At 36.0% G+C, this 21,184-nt stretch overlaps 1 protein-coding gene across 17 annotated transcripts in view; it reads right to left on the reverse strand.

The window, feature by feature from the left end:
- The window catches only part of TRPS1 (transcriptional repressor GATA binding 1), a 248,830-nt gene that overhangs the window by 204,992 nt on the left and 22,654 nt on the right, over nucleotides 1-21,184 (reverse strand). For 6 of the 17 annotated variants that reach the window (XM_008538782.2, XM_070630879.1, XM_070630878.1 and 3 more), the window contains one exon: nucleotides 447-604. The exons of 6 other annotated variants lie outside the window; for them this stretch is intronic. In XM_008538782.2, coding sequence (XP_008537004.2) covers nucleotides 447-483 — 37 coding nt within the window. In that variant the 5' untranslated portion in view covers nucleotides 484-604. The remainder of the gene's footprint in view (nucleotides 1-446; nucleotides 605-21,184) is intronic. 5 more of the 17 variants (XM_070630883.1, XM_070630885.1, XM_070630881.1 and 2 more) reach the window with 1 other exon arrangement.

Consider the following 21,184-nt stretch of genomic DNA (forward strand, 5'->3'; position numbering starts at 1 on the left):
ACTGGCTCCTTACACTGAATAGAGAGCCCTTAATAATATACATCGCAAAGAATGTTTTTAAGGCTAAAACTTCAAAGAAGTATCAGAAAGGTCATTTGGGTTTTAGTTTTTGTTGTAGGGAGAAGGAACATGTTCTTTTTAGTTGCTTTTTTAAAAAAAAAATGTGGTTAATTGAGTTGACTATACTTTGAAGTATAGAAAAAATAATTTTTTACTGGAATTATATCACCATAATTTTTCAGAATGACATATTATGTAAATATAAGCACATTTGCAATACTTCTAAGTGGAAGAAACTCCCCTAACAAGTCATAAGTTAGATACCATGAGACTATAGCCACCCTCCAGTTATTATCTTTAAGACAAATAACAGATTGCACCATGTTTTACTGTGTGCCAAGAACTTTCCCAGTTAACATTTTCACTTGAAAAAATAGATCACATACTTGTAAAATCATACCCAGCATTGACTTCATAAGGCATGTGGCTTTAGAGTGCTTTCTACAATTATTAATTCTATTAGTCAACTAGCAGGAGGCTAATGCAATTGTCTTAGAAGACGCTCGGAAGACACAGAAGACATTTTGAGAGCTGATCTGTATATCTGTAAAACAAAACAAAAAAAGAATATTTTCCTTCCTAAATGATGTAAATACACTTTAACATATCACTCCTAAAACACATTAATATGCCAGCACCCCTGGCTGCTTGGAAGATACCTGATAAAAGCACGCGCCAACCTCAAGCAAGATCTTCTTCCTCTCCTGGGTTTTAATAAAGCAGCAGGAAGAGGAACATCACATAAAAGATGAGAGAAGTCATTTTCACAACAGACCGTGATGTTGGTGAAATTATTTCGCCTCTAAAACCCCCTGAACCTAAGGATCATAATACTTACCTACATTGAGGTGGGGATAACAGATCTTAACTAGTAAACAAGGAGGGGATACGCTTCTGGAAAAGATACAAAGTGGACTTGCTGATATTGCACAGTCACAGTTGAAGTCAAGAAGGGGTACCCAAGGCCAGGCACCAGTATACACCATGTGGTTGAGAAAAGAACTATTTCAATGCCATCAGCTGATCTGTGTAAGACTTATCCAGTTCTGCATCAGATCAGATCTATGTAAGCCTTACCAAGAGCTACAGAAACCTTAAGCACTATGACACGTTATCTTTTAAGCTATTTTTAATATTTTTTTCACTCTCGATATATAAGATCATAAAATTGTGATTGAACCAGCTTTAAACCATCATTATACCATCATTTTTTACTATCTGAATGAAATTATTGACAGATATTTCATTAACGGTCATAATATAATTAAACAGATGTACTATAAATATATATAGATGTACTATATATATAAATACATATGTATAAATCACCTCAATGAGCCTTAGTCATCAGTTCTGGCAACTCTATTTGAAACCTTCTCATTCTACTATATAGCAATATCCCTCATACTGACTACCGAAAAAAGTTTCAAATGCCAGTTACAGCTGGTCTACTATAAACAACCATTTAGATAATGGGGCTCAAAGTGAACTGGACAAGGAGGAATTGAAGAATCTAAAGGAGATTAACAAGGCTCAAAATTGCTAAGTTCAGTCCTCTATTTAATTGTGAGATCAAACACTGACCCCGGGGGGTGTGGGGTGGGGGTGGAATAGGGAGCAGGCCTGCGTTTACATCATTTTCCACCTTTACAAACACGAGATGCTCCTTGAAAGGTGGATGCAACGTGAATGCGTAGTATGTACCAAGATACTTCAGCAGGTTAAAAATATGTTTAGCTTTCTAAACATGCTCTATCTGTATTAATTTTCATTACTGAGATGTAACATTCCATTTGCAAAAGTCTAAATTTCTATTTTTAGTTATTTCCTTCTAAATTAAAACAAGTCTAAAAGCTTTCTTTGCACTTTTAGTAAAAGGAGTTTATGTTACAGTATCACTTAGGTTTATGCGATGGAAATAATCAGGATTAGAGCTTAAAATATAATCCCAATAACCACTTTATCTCACTGATTAAGATGCTTGAATATATAAGACAAAAAATCTTTCTCATGTAGGAGACTGTGACTCATGTTCACAGAATGGCACCTTCACAGCAAAAGAAATCTGAGTTTTCTATTATTACTTAGATATTCTGAATTAACCATTAATAATTTAGTTTTATTTCATATATATGTGTTATAAATATTTATCAATACATATACACAAGAATTTATGAAATACACTTGCTCCAAATAACCTTGCAAGAGATAATCAAAAGAACTGTTCTACCAAAGAAACCAACTAGCATAGTAATTTAAAAGGAGAGCTGAGATCACACATCCAGCCAATGCAGATGAGAACTAGGATTTATCTCCATTAGATGAGAAACTCCTTGAAGGTAAGACACAGAAATTCTATGTTCTTGGTACCATCTTGACCCTAAACAAAGTAAAGAATCAAAACCTAAGAGGGAAGAATGGGACGGCAGTCCCGGTCTGCTTCCTGGACCTGATTCAAATCACCTGCTGATGTAATCAACGGCAAGCCCCTTCAATTCTCTGAGCCTCTGTTCTTATCTGTACAAAATGTCCTCTGCCTCTAAGACTATATAACGGTTCTGGTTAATGCCTCAGGCACTTTAGTTTTACCGTAGAAAATCTTTATCCAATTCCCTTGAGAGACCATAAAATATTACACCATCAACAACTAAGTGTGGCATAAATGCCACTAATGCCTACCATTTACTCAGTTATTTACTTCCTCCAACATTCAGTCATTCATGCACTCAATAAACGTGTATCCAGCATCAGCTACGTGCCAAACACATCCAGCAAGGTAACTTTCTTATTGGTCGTTAATTTAAGAGAGAGGAAGATATTTTTAAACAGCAAAGAAAACGGTTATAAGGAACCTCTCTTTCTCCAAGAAAATAAAACTTTTGAGTATCTTTCCAAATATAATTTCAACTTCCAATTGATAAATCCTTCTCTCTATATATACACACACACATCTTTTTATATATATTTATATATATTTTATATAAATATACTTGTATACACTTTATATAAATATTTAGAGAAAATATATATGTAAAACCTAAACAAAACTAAAGTTAGGAGAGCAAGACTATGTAACTTGACCTCAGTCTCAAATCCTGCTGAGTATGATTTTTATTAAAAGTAGCAGTTGTTATCATCCTAATATATAATACCAGATGACATTTTCTTATTGTTTTTCCAGATAATAAACCTTTCAAGTGTTTGAAATCAAAGCTTAAAACAAAAAGAAAGGACATGATCGTTTTCTCCTTAATATATGTTTTTTCCACACTTGTTTGTATCAACAGCCCATGAGTACTGAGCTATTAATTACCCATTTCATGTAGCTTTCATAAAAAAATTAAAAAGAAAAAAATAGCAAATTGTTTCTTTTGATCAGAAGTCCCCCACAAAGAATTTAAAGAATTAAGCAAGTGATAGCAAAGTAAAAGGAAGGTCAAGCCTTGGGCCCACAGCAAACTAGATAGCTTCCATATGAACAACATACAAAGTTCAGTTTCTAAAGAACACATGTGTTTGCTCATTGGTTTAAGAAAAAAAAAAAAACACTTGAATCCTGTCTACTCCATATATACAGATCAAAATCAGATTGCTTAAGTGAACTATAAAATGCAAGAGAACACTGTTTATCCAATTCACAAACCCAAGAATTGCTGAAGGAGTTTGAATGTTTTTTATTTCTTCAGATTCCAGGGCAATACTTCAACGGCAGATCGCTTTTTTTGTAAACTGCTTCAAACTTCATAAACCCAATGTCAGATCCTGTTCTTTGCTAGCCATGTCTATTTAATTTGCTCTCTCTGAATTGACTGTTCCTGAATCTTTAAAGGTATTTTTGGACATCTTAAATCCTGTTGAGATTTAAATGTCATCACCTTCAAACAACTCCCATCAAATAAATCTCTTATTAATTCACATCAAATTAATCCAAAATGATCGCTTCTATTAACATATGCTTCAGCGCACAAAGCCCATTAATAGTCATCTGGACACTAGAACTAACCCTAGCCTCTCTGAGATAAAATGCACACTATTTAGATATCGTATTTCAAAGTGTTTTGATGCTGGCCCAAACACATTTTATTAGGCTCTTATTTCATCATGTTATGCTCTCTATATTTTAAATATCTCATTCCAAATGTACTAGTCTAGGTAAAAGGAGACAGTCTGGCAAGTAAGTAATAATGCCCTACTTGCCAAAATGACCCTATATATATATATTCATATACATCTTGGATATATGTAGAAAGTTCTTTCTCTATCTTGGAGAAAGAATTTCATTAACTATTCTACCTTTATAAGAAAAGTACAACTTTTTTTTTGCTTTTAAAGACTTCATGCTAGAAGTCTAACTGAAACTGTAGAACATAATCTGGAAAAAATGAAGCATGCGCTTATGTCACTAAATGGGGTAACTAAAATAGAGCAAATATACGTCATGGATTATCAAAAGGAAAGGGGAACTGATTATTTTTCCTTTCATAACAGGTGAGAGGCAAATGTATTAAAAACTCTGATTTGAATAAGATCACAATTTCACTAAGCAAATTAGGAAACGCTACCATTCGTCTCCCCACACCTCATTTTTCCTTTTATTTTCCTCTCAAAGAAAAAAAACAATTAAAATAATCTATAGTGACAACTGTTGATTCAAACAGGCCAATCTGACTTTACAAGTGTGCATGGGCCAGGCTCAACTTCATCCTCCTCCTTTGTTAAACTTAGACCATTTCAACTGGTCCATGGGCAAAGAGCCAAACACAGCACTTAAGTTCAGAAAGAAGAGCTCATGGAAAAGTATAAATGTATCTATTTAAACTTGATGCTTATGATATGAATTGACATTTTATTTGTATGTAAATTAGATTTCCACTGATAACAAAAATAATGAGTACCACGCTTTGTAGGAATGCCTTTGACTCTCTTCCCAGCATCTGCCGAAAAACATCTTTGTATATTAAAAGTAGCTTAATTTTATTATATCAGTGTTGCTTTGTTTTCCAACCAGTTATTCAACAGAAAAAAAAATCTCAATTATTAACTCAATCCAGCAATATAACTAGCTAACATCTGTCTCATTCTCGTTCTTCCATAAGAAATCTGTGTCAACGACTGCAAATCCACTTGGTAAATTAAGGCACATAAACAGTATAGTGACTCTAACCAGATGCACACCACAAAGATTCACTAAGAATCTTCACTGTCTTCACAGCACTGGTAAGCCAAGAGTATTAGGCAAGGTTTTTGCTAATTTTTTTTTTAAGAGTGCCAAACTAGACAGAAGATTAAAAACAAGTGTTATAAAGGCATATTGAGAGCTTATACTGGTGTTATATATATGTATGTGTGTTAAATATAATTATTTAACACACACACATATGTTATACATAACATATAACATATATGCCTGTTAAATAGCCAAAGAGAAGGGAAGTAAGTTTGTGCCATCACATGCAACAGCTGTTGCTCACGAAACCCGTAAGTAACTTGTAAACCACTGCTCTAGGGTACCACAAGAAGCAGCTTAAAAGCCCTCCCCCGTGTGAGGGTCAAGAGTCCAAGGCGAGAACCACAGGAGTGTCCAACGGGTAAGGCACAAATATCACGAGAAATCAGCAAATGCATACAGATAACGAACGAGAATTAGAAGTAAGTTCAGGATGTCATCATATATAAGTTCCAAGAAGCCAGGGATGTTTGCTCTGTATGTATTTTTAAAAGTCCATTTAAATTAATAAACAGTACTGATGGATAGCTTTCACACTGTGGAATGAATACACACTAACGAGATTTGGTTTAGATACCACCATAGTTAGTGCTAATGCTTAATGTAACCAACTTAGCATCATTTTCCCTGCTGACAAAAACAAATTACACACACACAGGTTGGAATCACTTTTCTCTTTTGTTAAGTACACTGACATTTTCCAAAGAAAACAGACCATTTTTTAAACGGAAGGCATTTTAAAATTGGAAAGCAACTTTTGATAACAGACTAAGCTAAACCACTTTTTTCTGAATCCTAGGATGAGAAAAGTTTTATCTATGAAAAAAAAAAGTAAGTACACACAGAATCTCTTCATAATTTGGGTAAGTAACAAACAGGCTCACCAATCGTCAGCTGTAAGAAGTTTTTTTGAATAAATTATTATTCCAGGACATTCTGCCTATGCTCACTCCGAGGTTTTTTTTTTTTTACTATGGTAACTGTTTAGGTATAGACAAGAAATGCAAGCATTTTCTCTGCGTTCTTCCCATGATATTAGCTTAAAAAAAAGAAATATGAGGAAGTTCCTTGGTCAAATTAAGTATAATGGAAACTGTATACTTTTTATCCCCTCTTCAGAGATCCACAATGGACATTAGCTATTAAAGCTCTGAAAAGTCCTAGGAGTCGTAGTGTGGGGAGTCTGTTCAGTTTGGAGTGGAATTTCACAATCTCATCTGGCTTTATGTCACATAATTCCACTTACCCACAAAACTAATGTTCCGCTGAACACAGTGGGAGATGCAGCCCTAAACAGTAGTTTTCGAGGAAGAAAATTACTGATTTTAAAGTACATGTCATATTTTTAAACAAAACAGAATTCCTTCATTACCTTGGCAAGAAAACTAAGACGCTTTGATCTGAAGTGGGCCATTTTGAAGGGTTTGTTTTGGTTTTCGTTTTGGTTCTAGCACAGTTATCAACATTAAAAGAAGATCAGGACCCATTATCATGAAAGACTTAGAATTAGTATTTTAAAAGAACTTGTAACGGTAGAGGATTACAGCCATGGTAGAACATTGAGTGAAACAAGGCAGGAGGTAAACAGCTGCATACAATATGATCTCAGATGTCCATGCATAAACCTGGATGGGTATAAGCCCAATGTCATCTCCAAGCTAAACAGTTCATGCAGACAGCATTGCATACAGAAGCCCTACTTTTTTCTATCGTTGTTTCTAATGCTGTGCACTGCAGTTAATCAATTTAAAACACTACCACCTTGTATACCAAATTTGTCTCATTCTTCCATAACTCCTCAAATTTTATCTGATTCAAATTAAGGCATGAACCAAAATAAGGCAAAGAGTTTAATGAAATACACTATGTGGAAAGAGGTGAGAGAATAACCCAGAATTGCAGAGGGACCTACATTTTCATACAATTAGCATCAGAATATGTCTCGCCCACATGCTTCTCTCTAGTTATGAACAAATTCCATTCCTCCCAACTCTACTCAGTCTCTGCCTCCAGATTCATCCATATCAATAATAAAAGATAGAAAACCAACGCCTGACACACAGTCAGGAAGTGTGTGTCCAGTGTGGACGGAGTCTATGACTGTATCCTTCCATAATGTGGCTTAATATCAGTCTGGCTCTTGTTTCTGGATGATGCAGGAGAAGAGAAATTATGCTCAAACTTGCAAATCCTAGGCTCTAGTTTTATGGGCTCTTGGATTTTGTTTTATTGTTATTGCATCCCCTCTACTCCAAAAGATTAAAATAAAAGATTAAAAATAAATTTACAAACAAAAATAAGCTAGGTAAGGGGCCTGCCCAGTGGCACAGTGGTTAAGTTCACGCACTGCTGTTTGGCAGCCCTGGGTTCACAGGTTTCGATCCCTGGTGCAGATCCAGCACTGCTCATCAAGCCACATTGTGGTGGCATCCCATATACAAAATAGAGGAAGACTGGCACAGATGTCAGCTCAGCAACAATCTTCCTAAAGCAAAAAAAGAGAGGAAGATTGACAACAGATTTTAGCTCAGGGCCAATCTTCCTCACACAAAAAAAATAAAAATAAACTAGGTAAATGCTGAAGTAAATCTGAAAGAAACAGGTAATTAATCTTAAGTTAATTTTAAACACAAAGACATGGTGGCAAGGTCACAGTAATGTCCACGTCTGAGAGGACAACCATATATCCAGGTTACTCCTGGGGTCCACAGCTCCTACTTTACTCATTCACCTAGAGGGAAAGAATAGCGATTTGATACATATGTGTGGGATTGTGGAATTAGGGCAGAAATTAGTTCACTCATTAAATACTTTGTATAGGTAATCTAGTCAATCTTCACCTTTGAATTCAATATAAACTTAGGAATCTATCTAAACACACAGACAGACATGCACACACACCTTTAGAAAAGATTTTCACCACCTGCATCCCAATTACTAATTTCTTTTCTCCACCAATCTTTTTATTTGGTGAGGAAGATTGGCCCTGAGCTAACATCTGTTGCCAATCCTTCTCATTTTTTTTTTTCGCTTGAGGAAGATTGTCTCCAAACTAACATCTGTGCCAATCTTCCTCTATTTTGTATGTGGAATGGCGCCATAGCATGGCTTGATGAGTGGTGTGTAGGTCTATGCCCGGGATGTGAACCTGCAAACCTCAGGCCGCCCAAGCAGAGCACTTGAACCTAACCACTATGCCACAGGGTCAGCCCCTCTCCATCAATCTTGTTGCGGACACCCGTCATAACAGAGTAAGGGAAAAATATATATATAATTCCAGATTCCACTGTTTCACAAATAGTTCCTTCAAAATCTAATTGAACGCTGAAAAAAATCAAAAGTGAGAACTAGACTTTCTTTTTAGGCTCACAATCTTGAACGTCGATATATATTACAACCTGAATTTTTAACTAATAACAAAAATTTACTATATTATTGTTACTAAGAGCCAGGAACTATGCCAAGAGTGCATTATCTCATTTGATTTACATTTTTATTAACAGTTCTTTGAGTAAGATACTATATTTATCCACATTTTACAGATGAAGCAACTAAGATCTAGGAAAGTTAAATCATTTGCCTAGGTCATAGACCCAGCACATGGAAGAGTTGAGTGTGGAGGGGTCTAAAGCCATACTAGGTCACTGGGTTTCCCAATATATTTCTCACAAACTCTCTAGTGTCTTTATAAACAACAGTTAAACAATGTAGTCATAGATGTAAAAGTGACAGCACTTTAAGAAACTTACAAGAATATAATCCACCAGACACCATTTTACAAAGACTGCCATGAAATGTACCTGATTGGTTCCACACTTGTGTCAAGCAAATATACAATCTTCCCAGTATTTTCATGGACTATCAGGTTATCCTAACTTTTGGATTTGACTCATAACAGCTAGCACATCAGCAAGGTTACTAAATTATCCAGGTCTCTAAATGGATTTACTTCTGCAAAGCCCTCTGCAAGTCCCCCGAGAAAAAGTGAGTCTTTTGCACTATCATCTCTAGCCATGTATGCATGTCTTCTTTTAAGGTACTTGCCACAACACAATGTAATTATGTGTTTATGTTTTAGGCTACCTCACTAGACTGTGAAGTCCTTCAGACCATAAAATATCATTCTTAATACTAAATTACTTAATACTAAATACTAAAATACTTAATTCAAAATATTAATATATATCCATTCATATTATGGCTGTTAAGAAAAAATTTGTTATGAAGTAATTCATATATTTAAATATATATATGATATCAACTATTCTCAAGCTTTTCCCACGTGCAACACATCTGAGGCTAGAACACACTTTCACCATTAACAATGGCACAATATGACAATGATTATTAGAGGGAAATAGAGTAGCATATAGGGGCAAAGGACATCCAGGTTTTTAAAACATTCAGTGAGAGGCTGGCCCCATGGCACGGTGGTTAAGCCTGTCATGCTCTGCTTCAGCAGCCCAGGTTCATGGGTCTGGATCCCGGGTGCAGACCTACACCACTTGTCAAGCCATGCTGTGGTGGTGACCCACATATAAAATAGAGGAAGACTGACATAGATGTTAGCTCAGGGCTAACCTTCCTCAAGCAAAAACAGAGGAAGATTGGCAACAGATGTTAGATCAGAGAGAATCTTCCTCACCAAAAAAAAAAAAGTTCAGTGATACAAATATGGCTTTCCCCACTAAGACTGGCCTACCACAGAGTAGGCACACACAGAAGTTCTTTCTGGAGTTCGCACACCTAGAAATTTCTGCTTATTGCTTATCTCTTTAAAGCAGGTCTGAAGTGCTGGACATTAGACTTCCGAGAATAAAAGCTAGAATAATGCTAAAGTTCTCTCATCAACATAATTAATAACAAACCAAACTAAGACATACAGGGACTCAAAGCATTAATTTTGTCTTTATTTGGGTTGAAAAAAGAATCAGATATCATAGCTCTGGATCCATGCTCATAGAGCAATAAATGCATAAGTAGTAAGAAATAAGAAGGCAAACTTATTTTTTAAAACTGTGAATCACAACTATGTTAGTTTAATTTGGGTTTTATACATGTCTACCTAACTACATACTGAAAATACGTAAATCACATATTTAGAGGAAGGTTCATTAAAAAATTAAGCACACTCTATATAGTATTTAATGTATTTATTAATATATAACATTTACTATAATTCCATGCATTTATATATATATAAATTTTATTTACAAATTTTCCACCATGCATTCTCTAACATTCCAAAATTCAAAATATTATGTACTAATAGTATAATATATACAAATGAATAAAATTTTGTCTTCTAAAGGAATAGACTGGGACATAAAAGAACATAAAAAAGTCTCAAACATCTGGATCAGACTCCAAGCAACTTAAAGTATCTGGAATAACATAAAACCCGCAGTTGAATTTAAAAAAGTGTGCACACACAAACACACATTCCACAAGAACGCTCATAGCACCATTATTTGAATGGTCAAAACTGGAAACAACTGAAATGCACATCAACAATAGCGTAGATTAAAAACTGGTGGTGCATGATTGTGAATATGGTGTATGGAATGTGAGGTCATAGAATAGAATATTACACTGTAATAAAAATAAACTACACACAACAACATGGATGAATTTCACAAACAGGAAGTTGAGCGTGAGATGCCAGACACAAAAGAATGAATACTTCTAATGCACGTGAATGCTGTACTTTAATGCACATAAAGTTCAAAAACAAGTAAAACCAATCTAAAGGGTGAGCAGTGAGCAGAGTGATTAATTCTTGGGGGAGGGAAGGGAACAGAGAACAGGATGGAGCACCAGGGTGCTTGCAGGGTACTGGCAATGGCTATTTGTTGACAAGAGGGAAAGTTAGACGAGTATATTTATTTTGTAATAATTCATTGAGCTACAGACTTATGATTTGTGCATTTTTCAGCTAAATAGTTGAAGTGTATATGACTGTGACTTTCCAGTGAAACAGCGGTTGCCCTGCAGGGACCATGGAGTCACATATTGAAAAGAAACCTTTCAGCTGCTATATTTTAATGAGCCAATCAAGCCATCCAATGGCGTGGAATGCTGCCATTGGCTACTCAACCTGAGCTGCAGGGCAGAAAAAGTCCGGATGTGCCAAAGTAGGCAACAAGAGGGTAGAAGAAAGAAGAAAAGAGAAATGAAGAGAGAAGAACAAAAAGAGTTCTGGACAAAAAAGATTTGAAAGGGTGAAGGGTTTAAAAAGAGTTCAGGGGCAGAAACAAGAGAAAAACAAACAGACAGCCTAAGAAGGGAGCAGTTAACAGAGACAAGGAAACAGGGGAAAGGCGAGCTGTCTTGGACTCCGCTGTCGGCAATGGTGGTGTTGGAAGGAGGCAAAGACACATATGAGTAGTTATTAAACGTGTCATCAAGATACACTACATCAGTCAGACCACAGAGACAAGCTAAGTAAGGTGGAAGAGAACTGATATTTGTTGAGTACTGATTATGGACTGGCCATTTGCTTTTTGGCTCACGTAATTTTCTCATTTAGTCCTCACTGAAAGCCTGCAAAAAAATCTATTAGCCCTATTTTACAAATGAGGAGACTGGAACTAAAATGGGGTTAAAGCAACCTGCTTACCTTAGAAGACTGGCTGGAATAGATGAAAAACAGCCAAGAAACAATACGATGGCTTTTTTCAGAAAATTCACACATCTAAATTCTGAGTATTTTGATAAGGCTGAATAAATGCTGTGTTTAAAGGACGTGTGGTAGAGTCCACCTTCATCTAAGATAGTTGCTTTCGATCTACGTAATAAGGTACTCCACAATCGAATAATGACGGGTGTTTCTCATCTTGCATAAAATGATTAGTTAATAGGTAAAATTCTATCAGTTTTAAACTTTCCACCCGGTTAATATTTTCTTAAGACTTTGGCTTCTATTATCACGTGGCTTCTAAAAAAGAATAAACAAGCAGCACACAAACATTAACAGAAAAACTTGAAAATATTATTTAAAAATATTTCACGCAGCATGTAGTATGTGTTTTGTAGGTACAAGCAGACATATAATACAATCACATTTTATCCTACAGAAATCACTCCAGGTCTGTGTGCCATGATAATTTAACACTATTTCATGGGGTTCCTCAAAGAGAACCACGAAGTCCAAGAATACAGTGACCTACATAAGCTTCAGAACCTTGGGTGTATCAGAACACGAACTGGTTGGCTGGCCTGGCAGCTACTAACGCTGCTTGTGTCCCGGACGTCAAAGCATTAACGCTCCATACATTTAACTGCTGACTACAGGAAACAGGTTTACGCATGGATGGGAAAAGATGTTTGTGAAAGGAGTAACACAATGCCTAGAAGAAAACAGTGGCGCTCTACAGTATGATTTAAAATTAACTGCTTCCATTATTCTTTTGAACATTTTGGGACACAACGTTTCATAATAACAGCTTTACCTAGTTGTTTCAAAACCAGATTACTGCAGAGTTCACCTAAACAAACAATCTTGGTATCTGGTAATAGTATTATCATCTTCAAACTGCAAATGATGCCTTGTTTATTTAGCCTACAAATCAGGGTGCTATGCAGAAAATAAAATACCATTACCAAAAGGAATTCATGAAAAAGTTACTATGCCGTGAGAGTAACATACAGTACTTTTAATCTTGTTAGAACATTAAGAATGCCATTTTTAACGCTGAAATAGAACAAATTATATTAAAAGTGACACACTAGAGAAGTCTCTAAGAAAATTGTAGCCTGTGAAGTGTTTACCCATATTCTAGGGGGGGAGAAAAAAGGCTGTAACTCCCAAAATATCCTGCACTGGTGCATGGAAATAAAAATGGAATTCTCCTCCGCAAAGTATCATCAGCATGGTCCAAATGAATTGAGAGAGTAGGACGACTCTGGAAGGTAATAATCAGGCCAGTGGATGAACGGTGAAACAAACACAGGAAGTACCTTGGAAAGTCCTAACAAGTCAAAAGATAGCACTCTTCAAGAATACTTGCTGAGCACCAGGAATACTGTATGAAACAGAATTGCTTTACTCTTCGATTGAGTAACTTAAATGTAGTATAAAGTTAGTCATGTCGAAACGTTCCACAGTTTATCCCCTTGTATGCCCTTTACTCTCACGAAAAAATTCCAAATGATTACCCAAACAAGTTGCTATCAGAATTTTTTTCCAGAAACCAAGGTCAAGTGTATCTGCTGCTATCAGTACTCATTTAGTACTAAGTTCTACTTTTTTGTGCAACTATTACAAAACTGACCATATGCTATGGTAACTGATGCTAAACAGTGAAGAATAAAGTAACATCGCATTTATTCATTCAACAAATATTTTTCTGTGGGCATTGAGTTGGTGCTGAGAACAAACTGTGAAGAAGGCAGACACGAAGCCAGTCTAGCCAGAGAAAAGAAAAACAAACAGGGCAGAGAGGCGCCTAATCCAGATGTGGTATAAAAAGAAAGGGTTCTGGGGGAAAAAATGACTACAAACTGGAGAGCAGGGCTGGCCAGGTGAACGGAGAGCTGAGTGATTTGGGCAGAAGAAACAGCACGTGGGAAAGCCCAGTTTCTCTCAAGAGAGAAGGTGGCTTCTTAACGGAACCGAAAGAGGTTCAGTGGCGTTAGCAATTTCAGTAGTGTCTGGTTAAAATTTTCAATTCTGTAAAATAAAGAGTTAAAGCATAACTTCTGTGGTGAATTCCTATTTTCCTCAAAAATCATACATGTTCACAAAACTTTACATAAACTCTTTACACAAAGTGTTTGCTATTGTACTATGGGTAAAATTTCTACGCAATTATGTTACGGAAAAAGCATTATTGAGACAAAAAATAATTTAATATTAAAAATACTATCTCTGGTTTTGATGTAATTTTTTCACTGTCTCATGATGGTGCCAATAGTCCTATAGTTCCTTAGCATAAGCAATTAAATATAATCCTAGAAATATAATCATTATACTCTGAATTAATTTATGTTCATTTATATATTCATATATTAATGTATATGTGCACATATAAAATTTATTTAAAATTGATCTCTTCCCAAAAGTTTGATATTCTGGCTATGAAGCCCAAGTCAACACATTTAATTCTCAATAAAGTTCCTGTTTACCACACCACAAACGCAGGGTATCAATGGTTTAAAAAACACTCCTGTTCATCGGGTTGGAAACTAAAGCAACATCGAATATCATATATACATTCTGCTTATGGGCAAGGGCATTTCATACCAAAATTTCTAATCAATTCCTTCATAGCGTACATATTTATTGAGCACATAATATGTTTTAATTGCTGAATACCAAAAGGAGAAGAAATTTTGAGAAAAGTATTACTTCCTAAGAAACTAGCTCCCTCTGGCTTCTTTGACAGAAGTTCCTCTAGTTTCTTTGACAGAAATTAGCTTGAATCAAAGAAAGAAGGCTCACAGTAAACATCTCAGTAACAATACAGAATGAGATAGAAATTTATGCCAAAATCAGCAGTGCAAACAATAAATTCTCTTAGAGGCAAACAGTAAGTCCTAAATGTTAGCTATTATTTTCGTGAGTATGATATTATTTCCACTATCTCTTTCACTCATAATAAACTAATGTAATGTAGTCAATAGCAGTGGAAACATTTAAGGGAGATGAGAGTAGAGATGATCCTGAGGGAGAAATAAGAATTACACAGCTCTTGGGAAGAGAAATTGGCATTGCAGCAAATAGGCGTGAGAGAAACAAAGGGTTGCTCTCCAATATAAACACACGTGAGGGGACAATGAACAATCTGGGTTACTGAAATATGTGATTGCAAAGGTTAGTAAGATAGAATTTTGAATCCCAGGCGATAAGGCTGGAGCATTTGTGAAAAACAGAACCCACTTGAAGTTTCTAAGGAGAAGAGATTAGGAAAACTAAACTAGAGGTGGTGGGAAGCGAAGGCTGAAGGCAAAAATGAACAGACGTTAGATATTTCAAAGAAAAACAAATACATCCCAACTCTGATCATGAAAGAAAGAATAAACAAAAATCAGAGATATCTGAATGATTCAGTGGAAAGGATGGAGTTACCGATACGCATTTGTGAGACATTAACAATACTGGATCATTCAGGCATGTATGTGTCAGTACATCTTTCTGAAGTTCAAACTGGAGTTACGACTATTAGCATTTTATTTATCTGCTTCAATATCATATTCCTGCCTAGATGATGTTCTCCCAAGGTCATTCACATTGGTGATATTCTCATGACCAAGTACAGTACCTATAAATGAGGAGGTGCTGCTTAATATTTGTTGAGTGAACTTGTTATTGAAATTTAGTGAATAAGTTTAATCATATTGAAAAGACAAAAACAGAATTAATCATCTAATTTAGCTACTTGACACCCATTTGTTGTTTCTGAACTGCCTGCCCATAGTTAGTGTTATATCAAAGCCCTGCTCATCCTGAATCGATTCTAACTCTTAAAAATTCTTTAGACCTGCAGCATTTTATGAAGTTTTCCAAAGTAGCTTAAAAGCAAGCCTTTCAAAATAATCCCACATCTTCTTAGCCCCATTGGGAGCTCACTCAGAACTTGGTCACAAACTCAGTGATGATCCAGCTAGTACATTACGATCCACATAAGTCAGGAGTTAAAATAATGGTCAGCAAGACCTCAACACAACACACTTTATTTCAAGCCAGATGTATAGAGAGGAAGACTTGGCCGACCTGAGGCTTAGACTACAGCACTACCTCCCGGTAACTGCTCACCTCTCCCAGTTGCTCTCCATCCAGACAGAATTTGTGTTTAAAGCAGGAGCACTTGAAAATCACGTCCCTTTTTGGCAGAGATCAGTCCTCTTTGTGCCCATTCAAAACAATGACTCTAAGATTCCACAGTGGAGCATCTGAAGATGCAGGCACAAGGCATCAAACAAGCTGACCTGAGAATCTGTGGTAAGACCATGAAGGTACCTTTAGGCACAAGCCAACACTGCATCTTTAGCCAAAAGAGCTGACATTGTTCTCAAGTTTGAGGTAATAGGTCTTGCAAACAGTTGTGGGCAGATCTCTTTGTACTTCCAAAAGCAACTCTTGGCAAAACTGCCTCTTTCTCAAGGTTAGATAGTATAAATAAGGACAGAAATGCACACACTTACATACACCCACTCTAAGGACTATTTATAAACTAAAATCAAGAGTGGTTCTGGCCAGGTTTTTATCCTCTTCTTTGAGTTTATCTGTATTGTTTTAATTCCTATACTAATATGTATAACGTGTCTATTTCACAAAGTTATTTTTTAAAGGGAATGAAAAGAGAAGAGGACACAAATTAAACGCACAAGATAACACACACTGGAACGGACAGTTCAAGGCAGGGTGCTATAATTGTTGGTATACTCTCCACTCTTCCCTTACTGGACCATAAGCTCCTCACGGGTGGCTGACAGAGTGCACGCTCTACATATGTTGAATGAAGAGTGACATCAAGACGCCAGTGTCTACTGGGAGGTCAGAGGTACTTCTTGAACAAGTAAATTCACAGTCATTATGCAATTTTAAAAAAAGACGGCAGTCAAACATTTTTGGGTAGAAAAGGTAAATTTGACTATTTTCTCATTTTCTTTTCTTTTAAATTATTATTTTTAAAGATTTTATTTTCCTCCCCAAAGCCCCCCGATACATAGGTGTGTATTTTTAGTTGTGGCATGTGGGATGCCGCCTAAGCATGGCCTGATGAGCGGTGCCATGTCAGCACCCAGGATTCGAACCGGCAAAACCCTGGGCCGCCGAAGTGGAGAGCGCGAACTTAACTACTCGGGCCACAGGGCCGGCCCCTATTTCTCTTGTTTTCAATTTCAGTGACACAAAAAGTCATTGAAATTTTTGCTTTGAATTACTGTTTCTCTTAAACAGTCTATATACTAAAAGTACAGTGTAAATCAGATAGTGGCAGCAGAATGTCTGTAGCCTATGTCGCTGCATGAGATAAGCACTGAGTACAAAAGCACTGTCTCTTAACAGATGAAGAGCCCTTAATTTCTTAAAGCAGTCAATACTCAGCAGCGGTAGCGAACACATTTACAGTATCAGAACTCCTTAATTCCACAGTTTGTTACCAGGGAATGCCTTAAGCAACAGGGAGATTGGAAAATACTATTTAAACATAATCATATCTGCATCTCATTTAATTCTGATCTTTATAATTACTTTCAAAGAAAAAAATTGCCTTTATCAAAGATATTTTGTAGAAACTCTTCAGGATGGATTGTTAATTTTGTGTACCTCCCTCTCCTAACATCCAACAACATATGTGAATTGGGAAAAGACAGTCTCACTAGTGGAATGATAAAACAATCTCCTTTGAATTGAAAAAGGTTATCTTTTTACATGATGGAGAATATGCACTTTTTTCTAAATCACTGAAGGAAATAAGACCCTCTCCCCACTCCCCAGCTCCTTCCCACCCCTGCCTTTCAGAATCTTTGCAACAGCAAAATGATGAGCACTGAGGTGTAAACTTTAAAGGGATACGGTCTAGTCTACAACTCAAAACTAAATCCACCAGTTTGTCAGAGTTCATAGCAGCAAGGAAATCACAGTGCCAACATGAATGTACGTAAGAGATCAAGTCTCTGGGAAGGGCCTTGGAAATGGTTTGTTGATAATAAACCTATAATAACAGACTGTCCATCCACAGTAGGTTTTCCAAAGGGTTGAAAGCAATGCAAGTTTACTTCATTTTCTTGACTTCTAAGGTGCCCGCAAATGTTGAAGGATATAGTCTAGGTTCAAAGCGGGAGTGGCTCTCAATGAGAGGTTAACTGATGTACTGCAAACTAAGCCTTGGATACCTAAGGTTCAAGGGGTACCAGTCTCATTTACACGCACTCTCCCTCATATAGGAGGCAACCCTCTGAGGTTCAGAGTCTGACAATGAGTCATTTATTTATCCAGGTACTTGGGATCAGGCAGTTTCAAGCAGTTTAATGGTTTAACTAAACCCAATATCACTACCTAAATTGGGGGGTGGGGGGCAGTGGGGAACAGTCTGGATCCATTTGTAGCGAGCTTTCTATATAACTTAAAATATTTTTGAAGAAATATGGTAACGTGATTATCCTTCTGGAACTAGATCCACTGACACTGTCACGTTAACTCACAGCTTGTTAAATACTGTGCATCTTTCTATAACATTCTTTGTTATGAGACTAGAATCAGCATATGGGAATTGCTCTTTTCCTGCTAAACTGAAGTCATTACTAACTACTCATCTGTGACATGTACTCTTTCTTGTAACCAGGGATTTTAGCTTCACAAAATTTAGAAACTGCCACATTGTTTCTTGGCATCGCTTTCAAATGTGACATCATTTAAATTTCGGAAAACTCCGTTGTAGCAAATACACTAGCGGGTGCCAGGTTAAAGATTGCCCCAAAGGGGCAGCAGGATCTCTGTAGGGACCAACCACAGTCCATTCTTTCAGTGTATACCTTCACATGCCTTTCATTAGAGGCACATGGAATTACAACGAGCTCAACAAATGCATTTCAAAATGGGTTATCAAATTACCAGAATATAGAAATGGTTTCCAGTTACCGAAGATCTGTATTGAAAAACAACTGTGGGGTGGAGATGAAAGCTCCATTTTCAGTTTCCCTAATTTCCAAAGTCTAAGGAATACAAGTATCTTTTAAATATACATACACATATTAACAAACTCTATATACACATATAATAAATAGAAATATAGATATAAACCTACTGACTCAACACAAAATAAATAGAGAACTGTGTCTAAGTGATAAAGAAATTTTCAGAGAATCCGTATCATTCAGACCCTCAAAAAGTCTCATTTTGGAAATTCTTGAATGATTTCTAGAGCTTCCTTCATTATTTGAAAACTTACACAACAAAAAGAGAAATTCTAGCCATCTCATCAATACACTCTGCAAGCCTCTAGTTAAAGAACTTCTGAATTTTTTATTCCAAGTACAATTCGAGAGCAGCACTTGTCAGCAAAAATTTAGGATTAGTGCTCTCCGTAGGGACCTCTTTTCTATCAAATAAAAAATAATTGCAACGCTTCATTGTAATTTCCCCTAGAAAATATGAATGACACCTCATGTGTCACTGTTAAGAAAACGCTTTGAGCTTCTAACCTTAAAAAATACTTTATTAATTTTAATCATCTTATTTCTTTAGTAGATATATTTTGTAAAATAATATTTTTATCTCTGATGTTAAAAGCATGCTTGCTTCTCAAAAAGGAAAAAAAAAAGATACACACACACATTTAGCTTGAAAATTCAGGACATGTGGTTACAAACTGATGCCTCAGAATCACTGTACCATGGAGTACAGCCTACCGTGGCTACAAAATCACATGACTATTTATTATTCTCCTGTGGAAAAACTGGGTGACCTCAGCAGTAACAAATCATTTTTACTCACAAAGTGCTTATGACATGGCACATGTCCCATATATGTAAAAAATAAATTCTGAAATGTCCAGAAGGAATTACAAAATATTATCTGTGAGATCCTGCTCTACAGGAAAGGGTCTGACGTATTCTGACGACGTTACCACCACCTATTGACAAATAAGACAGTGATTAATTCTGAAGGGGAATTTTGTAAGACTCATTTTGGAGAAGAGGAAGAAATTCCATGAAATGATACAAAAAGTAAGCGATGAGAGGAAATCTCTGGCTTTCAAAAAGTCATGTATTTTAAAACGCCATGTGTTAAAATTAAGTACTAATACAAATATAATTTAAAATAAAAATAATTGCATAGGTCATTAATGACCTAAAGAACAAGACACAGATGGACAATGTGAAAAAATAACCCAAAAACATCTCTTTTAAACACTTTTACAATTCAGTGTGCCCTTGAACCCCAAAGCTTATATAACAAATCCAAACATAAGAGCTGATGAAGTAAGGCACATATTCTTCCAAAGGAATGATGCCAGCTAGTCTTTTGGAATAATATGATGTCGCTCTTCCCTACAATAGCTGATAGCTGGAATTCCACTCTGTATATATCCTAAATATAATTTTTAAATTAAAAGATAAAATAAGGCCTTAGAAACATCATTTTGAACAGTCTAACAAGCACTCCCAGAGTTAATGATATATGATAATTAAAAGGATTAGAAACAGAACAATGATTATAATTATTATAATAATAAATATTTACACAGCCCTTTGGCATTCACCAAACCTGTTTTATATATGTTATTTAAATTGATTCTCCCCCCGCAACCTGTTCCCAGGTAGTATTACTCATAGACTATAGAAGGGAATATTGTAAACTAGGGAAGTTAAAGACTTACTCTAATTCTGATTTTATTTCAACAAAGCCACACCACAGATAGGAAAACATAGCTACAACCCGGTGGTCTTCCAAACACAGCTGGACATAAGCCTATTCTTAACAGTCACATGTCCCAGAAGGCACTGGGATGGCTAAGACTTCTTTATTTTAATTTTTACTGTACATATCTGGAGAATAAACAAGCTTGGAAAGAGGACAAAGTGCCCAGTTAATAGAAAAATGTGAAAACACAAAACCAAAAAGCTTAAAAATTATTGTGATGCACATTTATGACTAGTGAATAAGTACCTCTCAAATTGCAGGAATGGCTCCTCCAACAGTGAGAAAAAGGTATGGAGGACTCAAGTCTTTACTATTTGTACATCAGAACTAGTGTTTTGGTGCTGTGACTTCGGTGCCTTTGTCTTCACAAGGTAATTACTTAGTTAAGAAGTCCGAGGACAGAACAGTACTTACTAATAATTGGTTTAGTATTGTTGATGCTTTTATCACAAGATTATCATTGTCCTTTCAACATATCACTTTAAAAAGATCCGCTGTATTAAATAATTTCATATATTTAAGGGTCA

This window comes from Equus przewalskii, chromosome 8, assembly GCF_037783145.1.
Source record: "Equus przewalskii isolate Varuska chromosome 8, EquPr2, whole genome shotgun sequence".
NCBI classification, from domain to species: domain Eukaryota; kingdom Metazoa; phylum Chordata; class Mammalia; order Perissodactyla; family Equidae; genus Equus; species Equus przewalskii.